At 34.2% G+C, this 12,163-nt stretch overlaps 1 protein-coding gene across 2 annotated transcripts in view; it reads right to left on the bottom strand.

Annotated features, from left to right (window-relative positions):
- The window catches only part of LOC100023687 (protein FRA10AC1), a 66,232-nt gene that overhangs the window by 39,305 nt on the left and 14,764 nt on the right, over positions 1 to 12,163 (bottom strand). Inside the window, exons 5-8 of one of the 2 annotated variants that reach the window (XM_007478789.3) lie at positions 10,634 to 10,710; positions 9,833 to 9,916; positions 6,902 to 6,986; positions 868 to 913 (exon numbers count right to left, since the gene is read on the bottom strand). In XM_007478789.3, the coding sequence (XP_007478851.1) occupies positions 868 to 913; positions 6,902 to 6,986; positions 9,833 to 9,916; positions 10,634 to 10,710 (292 nt within the window). The remainder of the gene's footprint in view (positions 1 to 867; positions 914 to 6,901; positions 6,987 to 9,832; positions 9,917 to 10,633; positions 10,711 to 12,163) is intronic. The other variant, XM_007478790.3, reaches the window with a different exon arrangement.

Here is a 12,163-nt window from a genome sequence, read left to right as displayed (position 1 = left end):
TAAATGAGGCAGCCCATTCTACCTAAATTATTAGGGAGTTTTTCCTTGCATCAAACTGTGAAACTGAAAAGTCAGGAGAACAAAATACACAACTACAACAATAAATGAAAAACACATAAAACTACTGAAAATGAATTTAAAATTGTAAGGACAAACTTGGCCACTAGAAGAGATACAAGTAGGCAAAAGAAGAACTGGGGCAGGGGTGGGGGGAGTGGCAGCTGGGTGGCTCAGTGTATTGAGAGCCAGGCCTAGAGATAGGATGTCCTAGGTTCAAATCTGGCCTCAGACACTTCCTAGCTGGGTGACCCTGGGCAAGCCCTTACCTCTCTTCTGCCTCAGTACACAGTATTGGTTCTAAGACAGAAGGTAAGGGTTTAAAAAAATAAATAAATAAAAGAAGAACTGGGGTATATTTCCTAAGATAGGGTATGGATCCCTTAATCATAGGTTCCAAAAGTCTACTGAGATTAGAAGAAACAAAGATAAAAAAAAAAGATTATGGCCAGAAAAATTACACTTGGAGGAAGATTAATCAACCAATTAGGAACCTAGAGATAACACTAACATTATAAAATCCCAGATATGGGAAAAACTTCTGAGAAAAAAAAATTTTTAATTAATATGCAGATGCTATCTAATAAGGAATGATTATAGTAAGCAATTTACTAACATCCAATTAAATATGCTTATTACATTTTTGTTAAAAGTGGAATTACTTTATACTATGAACTTGTTTGCTCATGCCACATGTACATCATCTGTATAGTCAAAACTAAAAATATCAATTGGCTAAACCAGGAAATAACCCCTCCCAGTGTCATTTGAAAGCATAATAATCTAGATGTTGAAAGGGAAAAAAATTACCTTTTCCTGAAATTACTTCTCTTTCTACTCGCCATCGAAATCCAAACTAACAAGAAAAAAAAATTATATTAAAAAGAGAAACACATTTTAATATTTTAAAATTAAATTGAAACTTGAGACCTGGATTTAGAATAATGACTTTCCAATATAATTAAAAAGACAACTCTCATCAAAAAAGTTACAATATTTCTTTTTCTGTGACATGAGGAGGATAAATTATTGCCTTACTGATACTCATTTACTCTGCTTATTTTCAAACCAACATTGAAACTACTAGGGTTTACAAATGTTAATGAAAATCAGTTCATGCCATCTATGGCATGACTCAGTGAATAAAATTAATTTCTCAATGTTGATAATACAGAAATGTTGGTACTGTGATTAACAGCTAGCTAATCAAAGAACACAACAAATAACCAAATGGCTCTCACTTCCAAAAAAATCAGGTTATACCCCTAGTCTAAGCAACCTCAGCTGGGAAGGCATTATATTGACTTCAACCTTTGCTATCATTATTTTCCTCCATAAGGCTGAGCCAACTATGGTGAGGAAATATGAAGTGAAGCATATTTAGGCTTCTGGTGAAAAAATAATACTTCCCAGCCTTAGTTCAAATAGCTAATTATGTTTTCCTCTCCAGATCAAGAACTCCCCCATTTTAGATGTTATTTTCATTACTGTTTCAGTAAATTTAATAGATCTACTTTTCTACTCAGAACTCTTTTTGTCTGTTATTTTGCCAGGGTCTCCACAAAACTTTCTAATTCTCTACTATACCCTTCCCCTCCAATACCATCCCCCACCCACCACCCCTGTTTCGGCTCTCCTTTACATGTTGTCTTCTTCCCATTAGAATGTAAGCACCTTGAGAACAGGGTTATTTTGCTTGATGTATACCAATGCTGTCAAGGCTTCCCTCCTGACTGGGGACTTTTTGTATGACTTCATGGAAATCTTTTCTCCCTAGAAGTTCAAACCATACTGAGATTGGAGGTATCCTCCTACTCCTGAAGCCTCTCCTTTTGATTGGCTGGTTCTGGCTGGTTCCTCCTAGAACATCCATTTATGGAGGAAGCCCAGGCCAATCACTCTGTCATTCATCTTTTCAAGATGCACCTCTGATCCTCCACAAGACATCTCCATTGTAGAAACTTCATCTGTACCTCTTTCTCCCTTTTTTGCTCCATTTTATATGTGGTCTTACCCCATTTGAATGTAAGCTCCTTGAGGGCAGGAGCTGTCTTTTCTGTTTGTATGTGTATCCTAACAGTCTAGCACAAAGCCAGGCATAGTAAGAGCACATAGTAAGGTGCTCTACCTACTTTGTATGGTAAATGTTAATGAAGAAAACAAAGTAAAAATTTTTTAAACTAAATCCCAATAAAAATGAAATTTAGGTTAAATACTAGAATAAAATACAAACTCTCCAGTTGCTGTTTAAAGCCTTCCCCAATCTGGTTCCCACCCACCTTTTCAGAATTTTTTATTACTTCCCTTCACACACTCTATGTTCCAGTCAGACTGGCTTCTCAGCTGTTTCTCAAACTCAACATTCCATCTCTTCTCTCTGTCTTTGTAAAGGCTATCGCCTCATGCCTGCCCTTACCTCCAACTTCTAGAATCAATCTCTGGCTCCTGCCAAGACTCGGTTCAAGGGCCCCCTGATCTAGGAGGCCTTCTTGATTCATCCCAGTTGCCAGTGCCTCTTCCCAACTCTACCAAAACTACTCTATTTACTTAAGTAAACATATTGTTTCACTTCAGAGTATCTAAGCTACTAAAATGGAGACAGTTTAATTTTAGCCTTTACATCTCCAGTGCCCAGCTCAGTGCCTTACACATAATAGGTGCTTAATAAATATTTATTGACATGAAATCCAAAATATTTGCTGAAATGAAGTTAAAAAAAAAACTAAGGCAGTTCAATTTGTCTTAAGTAGGCTTATAAATACATTTAGGAGGTCTTTCCCACCTAACAGATTTTAGAATATCTCATAAAACATGCAATTTTTCCATTTTTTGCATTCATATGTTCAATAAGCATTTATTTTTAGAAAGGGGTAAAAACTTTTGGCTGTATTATGATGGGAAAGGCACTATTCTCTCCCTCTTCAAAATGTCTTGTGTATTTATTTATCAGTAAATACATGGTATATCCCCTGCTACCCTTACCATGAAACATAAGCTTTCTGAGGTATTTGTTTTTGTGTATCTAGCTCCTAGCATAGTATCCACTTCATAAATATTTGTTGAATTTAGAGAACAGGATGTGCAAAGGTGTGGAGTTTAAAAACTTTATGTTAAAGAAATAGAAAACAGTACATTTTAAAGTATAGGCCTCATTTAAGAAAGCAATGAGACACCAAGACAGAAAAGCAGCCTGACACAGAACTGTGGACAGTCTTGAACTGTAGAATTTGGACTTTTATCTGATAGGTGGTGGGAAAATCAATGCAGGTTTTTAATAGATGAGTTACTTCTCAAAGAATTTATAGTCTTTTGTTCATTCATTAATTTCTGTATCAGATCCCTGAGTAAGGGGTACCCAAAAAAGGTAATAGAGAAGGTTCCACCAGTTGGGTGTTAAAAACAAAACAAGCAAAAAATAATTCTGAGGTTGATATACAAACATCATATGAACATCATTACCTCCCAGATGAAGAAAATGTGGCAAATAAGGTTGAATGACTTGGCCAGGGTTACTCAGCTAATACTAAATGTCTAGGCCAGATTTGAACTCTATAAGATAGTCTTCCAACTTCAGGCCAGGGGTCTCTCTTCATTGTACTATATAGCTGCCCTCACAACACAATAAACACTATCCACCATCATTAAGGTAAAGAAGTATGAAGTGTGACTTATTCTCCCCTTTCTTTCACACATAATCTTCAGGCTGTTGCTTTCCTTATGTAATTTTCTTTTTTGTCTTCAGGGTAGCAATTAAAGTTGTACATTAAAAGGGAAGGGAGTGATAAAATGGGAATCACAGAAATAAATGGATGGACTTCAAATATCTCTGCTTCTGACAAAGAATTTGTAGAGAAAGAAATCTAAGTTAATAATTTTGATTATAGTTATATTTGATTTAAGTAGTTTAAATTTAAGATTCAGTGATATAGTTCTGAGATATGTACATTTTACAGACTAAAATAGCATCTAAACAAAGAGGACTGCATATTTATGTCAATTTTACTGAAGTTTCATAAACTGAGAAGTATAATATGATAGAAAGAATATTAGATATGCTATAGAAGACAAAAGACAATATAGAAGACAAAAGATCCTGGCTTATAACCCTGAACAAAAACTCTTTGGGACATAATTCCAATGGAAAAATTCTCTAAGATCTCTTCTAACTTTAAAATTCTATTCTAATTTGGAGAATTCTTTTATCATTGTAAAAATATATGCAAGAATCATATAGAATAAGAAGTCATGAAAGGGCTGCAATTTACATCAATGAAGGTAATACACTAGTGAACTTACAGATTTCTCCATTTCAAAGTAAGCATATTTGATTTTATAACAGAAGCTGATAATGAGTTTTTACTTCAGAATATTACTTCTAACATAAGTCGTTTGAAAAATGTGTATGATTTCCTTTAAAACAATCAGCTTTGTACTGTGGGTTCCAGGTATACATTTTGGTGAAAAATTGGAACATGCCTATATTTAACTTTTCAGATGTATACCTTGTATCTTCAACTAGATTGTAAGCATTTTAAGGGTAGACAATATGTATCCCCCATGATGCTTGGCAGAATGATAATATCTACATTGTAGATGTTCAGAACAAAAAGCTCTTCAGAATAAATATAGGGAGCAGCTGGGTGGCTCAGGGGATTGAGAGCCAGGCCCAGAGATGGGAGGTCCTGGGTTCAAATTTGGCCTCAGACACTTCCTAGCTGTGTGACCCTGGGCCAGTCACTTAACCCCCACTGCCTAGCCCATACCACTCTTCAGCCTTGAAACCAATACCCAGTATTGATTCCAAGATGGGAGGTAAGGGTTTTCAGAAGAAAAAAAAGAATGACTATATTTATTTTAAATAGACCTAGGAGTTATGATGCTACTGATTTGTGTTAAAATCTAGCATAAAATAAATTGCTATGATGTTCCTCAGTTTAGAGCAGCAGGCTGTTCTGAAATGAATTTCAAACTAGAACCTAGATTCAATGATTTCCATGAGAACTTTTTCAACAAAACTGATTTCAAATTATATACATGTAGATTTTCCATAGAAAATTTTAAATCCTAAAATAACATTCCATTGTCTACTAATCCATCCTTGTGGGCCACTTCCATCACTCACAGCCACTAAGTCAACAAGCATTTTTTTTAAGTCTATTATCTCTAGAGTTCCCCAGTTGAAATAGCACTATTCAAGGCTCTGATCAGCACAGGTTTAATTTGTTTCCAATATAATATGATTCATGTCTCCTTAGGCAAACTTGGAGGCTTCTCCTCCCAGAAGCTCCCCTCTTTAAGGTCTAAGTGCAAACACCTGTTTGCCTTAGGCTGTTGCAGCACAGAAATCCTAGCCCAAGAGCTCAGAACTCCACTAAGCCTCAACTTTCTTAGAAGCAGGGAATAAAGGGTGGTCCCAAACCCAGTATCTCCACAAACTTCTATTGAGGACAAAAAGAAAGAAAAAAAAATCTTTGCCCTAAAGGAGTTTAACATTCAAATAGAAGAGTCAACATGTAAATAACTAGATACAAAAAAACAGAAAAAGGATAGAGGGAAGACATGAACAACTGGCAGGACCAGGAAAAGAAATTCTGCAGAGGGTGAGATTTGTTCTGAATCTCGAAAGAATTCAAGGAACTTAAGAGCAAGTGGGGAGGAGAGAAAGCATTCCAGGTATAGAGGGCAGGTATTAAAAGGTACAAAAAATGCAAGATGGAGAGTCAGTAGGCTAGTATAGCTGAATCACAGTGTATGGAGAGGAGTAAAGTGTTAAGAATCCTAGAAAGCAGGAAGGAATCAAATTATGAAGAGTTTTAAATGTCAAACAGGGAATTTCATATTTGCTTCTAGAAATAATGGAGAGCCCCTGGAGTTTACTGAGGGGCTATGTAAAGACTGTGACAGAGTTTTAGAAAAATTACTTGGGAAGATGACAGAGTAGCAAAAGACCAGTCAAACTCTTCTCCCACAACTCTTTCACAAATATCTAGAAAATGTGCCAAACTGAGTCCTCTAAAAATCCAAGAAAAAAAAAAGATTCCAAAATTAGTGGAGATGGGGAATGCTATGGTTATAGTTTCCCTATATTTTAGGAAAACTTTTACTAGATTATCTGGTACTCTTCTCTTAGAGAAATGAAGAGATATAGATTAAACAATAATAAAATTAAATGATTTTTTAAAGTCAAGTGCTAATTTAAAGAATGCAGACTGATTTTTAAAATAGTATATATAAAATGTAACATAAGGAAGGAACTCTACTATTGTTATTTCAAATAATCAAGAGCTAACTGAGTGAATTTAAGAGCATCAGAAGAAATCACCTGTGCTATAAGGAATGATGAACAGGATGATTTCTGAAAGTGCTGGAAAGACCTACATGAACTGATGCAGAGTGAAATAAACAGAACCAGGAGAGTACTGCAGTACAACAATACTGTGGAACAATCAAATGTAATAGATTTAGCTACTAATAGCAATGCAATGACCAAGAACAATTCTGAGGGAATTATAAAAAAGAATGCTTTTATTTCCCAGTGTCACAAGTAAAAGAACAAGAAATCATTTCATAGGAGCAAACTAATGCTTACAGCCATTCAGCAGTAGGCTTCTCCTGCCACAGACCCACTACAAAGTGAGCCATCTCCAGCATACATTACATATACATTATATAGTCCATTGGTGTAATTTGTATGCTTCATGTGAACACTCAGAAATGTAAGAGCATTTTGGCAGAATCAGAATTCTTAAAAGAATAATATTAAAATGGTTTACAAAAATTACTCAATCAATTTGAATCAACTTTAGAAAATAATTTATAATAATGGTAAATTTTGGAGCTATACCTGGTTATCTTTGTATCTACTGAGATCTGCTATGCAGTATTCTTTAAATAATTTATCATAGTACTTCTTTGCAAGCTTCTTCTCCCTGGAGCCAAAAATATATAAAAATTACAATTTTAGAAATCTTACCACAGTTATTATTTGGAAGCAAAGTCAAAGCACATTGTTTCATAAAAAGAATTTGGTAAACCTCCTTCTTTGCTTATTTTGTCAAATAGTTTGTAATAGTATCGGCATTAGTTGTTCTTAGGGAGTTCTTTGATGGCATGTTCAATTTCTTTTTCTGAGATGGGATTGTTTAAGTATTCTATTTGCTCTTTTGTTAATCTAGGCAATTTATATTTTTGTAGATATTCACCCATTTCACCTAGATTGTCATATTTATTGCCATATAATTGGACAAAATAGTTCTTAATAATTACCTTAATTTCCTCTTCATTAGAGAAAAGTCTGCCCTTTTCATCTTTGATACTGTTAATTTGATTTTCTTCTTTATCGTTTTATATATTAACCAATACTTGTATTTGTTTTTTCAAAGTACCAGCTCTTAGTCTTATTTATTAGTATAATAGTTCTTTTACTTTTATTTTTATTAATTTCTCCTTTGATTTTTATGATTTCCAATTTAGTTTCTATCTGGGGATTTTAAATTTGTTCTCTTTCTAATTTTTTAAGTTGCATGCCCAATTCATTGACCTCTTCCCTCTCTGATTTGTTGATATATGCACTCAGGGACATAAATTTTCCCCTGAGTACTGCTTTGGCTATGAGAGGATGCAGTTCTTGAAATTATGCTCCATAACAGTGATAATAAAGTTATTTGATGGACAAAATGATCAATTACTAATACTTAGATAAAAAGTGTTGAGTATCTTTTTCATACTCTCTGGCATAGAACTTAAAGATTCCAACCAAGCACTGAAAAATATCAAAAGTCCTTTTTCTGAAGAAAATATTGACTCTACCTGAAGCATTCTTGCTTGTCCACACTTCTAATGAAGTGGATTAGCATACTGTTCTTTTTAGAATTTAAAACCAGATCTTAAAATTTTCATAACAAAATGGCACTTTTGGCTTTCTTGTATCTGGTATCCCAAGGAAATTCATTTCTCTTTTACCATAAACACAGAATAGGAGCAACTAGGTAGCTTAGTAGATTGAGAGCCAGACCTAGAGTTGGGAGGACCTAGGCTCAAGTCTGGGCTCAAACACTTCCTAGCTACTAAGCAAGTCTCTTAATCCCACTTGCCTAGCCTTTACTGCTCTTCTGCCTTGGAACCAATACTTAGTATCAATTCTAAGAGAGAAGGCAAGGGTTTAAAAAACACACAGAGAGAATATCTATACTCTGGTTACTTAAAGAAGATAATCATCAGCTGACTATAACCAAATACCTACCATATATTCAACCAAAACACATGATGTTTCACAGTCTAATATATGTTGAGTGTTCATTTTTCTAAATTCTAAAAGTTCTCATCCTAAGCTAAGTTATCAGGAAAAGCAGAGGAGCTGGACCACAGTAGTGATAATAAATGACATTTAGATAGCAATTCAGAGGTTTACAAAGTACATATATAGAAAGGGGGGACCTGTTAGCAGCCACATGACAAAGGTTCCCAAAGGCTGCTTCTAAATGGGCACCAGATGACATGTAATGAGGGGCTTACACCCTGATTTAGAGCATGTTCAGGCACTCTGTAACTAGTTCTTGTCCATTAACTACATGATGAAGAAAAAGCTTTTTGATTTTCTATGGGGCCCAATGAGGGGAAGGGGTAGGAGTTGTGGTATTCAAAAGGCACTAACAAGTCAAAGCAAGGCCCTTGCTGAGGTTCTTTCGTGCCTGGATGCTGTTCTGATGAAAGGGGCAATACGATAAGCTCTGGACGAGGTCTTGGGCCTTCCCCATCAGAAGCTGATATGAGTTGGGATAAGGAACCTCAGAGCTTATTTCTAATCCTACATTTTCTTTCTTTATTTTTTTTTTGAGAATGTTATTGTTTCTAGGTTTCACTAAAATTCCCAAATATCTCCCTCCATTCCTTCCTTCCTGCACTAAATATTTATATGGAAACTATGTCTTGTTTCTATTTATCAGTTATTTCTCGAGATAGCCATTCACAAGTTACTCTTCAAACATTAATTCTGTAATTATATATAATATTCTCCTGGGTGTACTCATTTCACTTTTCATAATTTCATGTAGGTCTTTCTGTGTTGTTTTTTGTGTTTTTGTTTTGTTTTTTGAAATTAGCCAGTTCATCATTTCTTTTAGTGAAGTAATATTCCTTCACAATCATATGCCACAATTTGTTCAGCTAATTGATGTGCTTCCCCTCAATTTCTAGTTCTGTTACCACAAAGAAAGTTGCTATAAATATTTTAGATCATATAGGTTATTTTCCTTTTCCCTTGATCATCCTAGGACACAAATCCAATAGTAGTAGCTCTGTGTCTAAGGGTATATACAGTTTTGAAACTTTCTGGGCATAATTCTTGATTGCTAATCCTTTATTTTCAATATTTAAGAGGCTCAATAAAATACTGGTATGCTTGTACAGCAACTTGTTGCCTTTAATTCATTATGTATGTCCCTCATGACCAGCCCCTTCATTCTACCAGAGAAAATAATGAAGTTAAGAGAAGTGAGAGAAATTGTCCAAAGTCACATAATTAGTAGTAGAGCTGGGACTAAAATACAAGCCTTTTACTTCTGGTCTAGAGCTTTCTACTGATTCATCCTGCCTCCAAGGCTCCAGTTCCTCAATATTTCAAATTAGTGAAGTTTTTATAAACTAAATAATTAAAGAATTTCAATTATTTCTTTGCTTTTTCCTCCCTACTTTTCCAAACAAGGAAACAATTTGAATCTGAAAATCAACCAGCAAAGAACCTCAATGTGATATGCCTCCTTAAAACAAAAATTACCAAGTCATATCCATTTCATCTTCTTCATTCCACAGGAACCTATGATTTTCTCTTATAACATCCAAGTCTGTCTTATCATTTTCCCTAGAAAAGAATAATTTATGAAATAATTTAAATGTAATCTCAAACAAACGTAAACTATACTCAGATCCATCAGCATTTGGGGAGAATTAATCACAAAAAGGCTATTCAGCAGACATTACAATTATAGATATGCAACATTCAACTGCAGAAATTTCCTGGTGAAATGCTACTTGGCCAGAGAAAGAACAAGAAGGGTCAAAGACATATTTCCAGAGACAGAAGCTACAGTATCATCTTAAATAGATCTTTATTCTTATATAGATAAAGTAGTAAAAATAGCCTTCAATATATCAAACTTTATATCCATGATGATGAACAGATCAAGAAAAAGATAAAGCATTTATCAAGCACTTACTATATGCTAGGCACAGTAGGGAACCAGCTGGAACCAGCTTATAGGTTTGGATCTCAGCAACATGAGGCAAAAGCTCACCTATCAGAGCCAAAGATCCAGGGATAAAGTCCAAGTTTCAGGTGCGATGAAGATGGAAGAAGATAGGGCTATGATGAAGGGACAACATGGACAAGGCAAGGATGCCTAGGTCCCAGCAGCAAGACAAAACAAAACTCACCTATCAGAGTTGGATGACCAAGATAGATACCAGTACATCCATACAAGAGGCAAAGAAACAAAAAAAAAACTATACTTCTAATACATGAAACCTTTAGTAATGTTGTACAAACTATCCACTTCTAATTTGTAATCATAATACTTACCCTGAACGTCTGAAATCTTCTTTTTTACCACCATAATATAAAATATAATCATTCACCAACTTCTTATGTCTTTCATACTGAAATATGAAAAATTAAGGAATTTTTACCCTTAAGAGTTACAATTTGAATGATATACTGCTTCATGATGTCATTCATTGTAGCAACCAAATGATGAAATATAGTTTATTTCTAAAAACGCAAGATGAAATCACCTTTTCTGCCTAGAAAAATAAGAGTCATCTAACCCAGCATAATTCAAGATTGGAAAAGATAAGCTATAGTTTTAAAAATGGAATCAATCATACACTTGGGAACTCTGATCAACACAACAGAAACAATTCCTGAAGGCTTATGTTAAAGTAGCTACTTCTAAATAGAGTTGATGGACTCGGAAAGTTGACTAAAGCATATTTTTTTTTAGCTATGACTAATGTGGGAATTTGTTTTGCTTTACTATACATATTTGTAATAGAGTTTTGGTTTTTTGCTTTCTCATTGGGAAAGGGAGGAGAAGAGATTGGGAGAGAGAAGATTTATAATTGAAAATAATAAAATAGAATTAAAGAAAAAACTTAATCTTACTATTAGTTTTGCAAAATAAAGTGATAGACAAAAGCAAAACTGTTTTCAGAAAAGTGTGATTAAAACTGTTCATTTAAAGATACATTATATATAATCTTATTGATTAATAAGATGAAATACCTATTAAAATTTGTTCAATATGGTTAGAACTGTTAACATAGAATCATAAGAGTTTTAAATCTGAAAGGGACCTTAGAAGGCATCCAGTCCAATCTGCCTGAAGCACAAATCCTACAAACATCCCTAAAATATAGTCATCCATTCATATATCTTTTGCATGAAGCATTTTAAATAAAATTCATAAATAATAGTTACTCATATTTAAGTAATAAGTACTATAAGACAATGAGAAAATAAATGAAGATTTTTAATAGATGAGTTACTTCCCAAGACATTTATAATCATTCATTCAGTCATTAGTTTCTGCATGAGGCTCTCCTTCCTCCCCATCCAAGTAAGGGGGCACTGACTGATAATGTTGGCCAGTCCAATGTAGAAGCTGAACTGAGACCAAGCTGCTTTGGGTACAAGGTTTGGAGGGAGAAGAAAACTTTAAAAAGCTATTTTACAAGCTAAAAGACATACAAACTGGCCTAGAAACATAACTCAAACTAGCCTAACTAAAGCCTTCTGGAAAAGATTCTAAAATGGTCTTAAATATGATCATGCATTAGATCATGCATTAAAAGATCATTACAGACCAGACAAAACAAAGAAAGCAAAATTAATTTGTAGACAATGGAGAAAAAAACTTTTCAAGCTGGTGAATTCTCCCTCTAAATCTTCAGAAATATTTTATTCTTTTTGTCACTACCTTAATTGTTTCTGTATTAATAAAATACAAAATATTATCCATGAGAAAATGGAAAAATTTTAGTTAATGACTTAATTTATGACTTCAGTTCATGACTTCTATGTATAGTCAATAATTAAAACTATACCTCTAAG

This window comes from Monodelphis domestica, chromosome 1 (genome assembly GCF_027887165.1).
Source record: "Monodelphis domestica isolate mMonDom1 chromosome 1, mMonDom1.pri, whole genome shotgun sequence".
Classification (NCBI taxonomy): Eukaryota; Metazoa; Chordata; class Mammalia; order Didelphimorphia; family Didelphidae; genus Monodelphis; species Monodelphis domestica.
The sequence above is the reverse complement of the archived record's forward strand: the minus strand, read 5'-3'. Positions and strand labels throughout refer to the sequence as shown.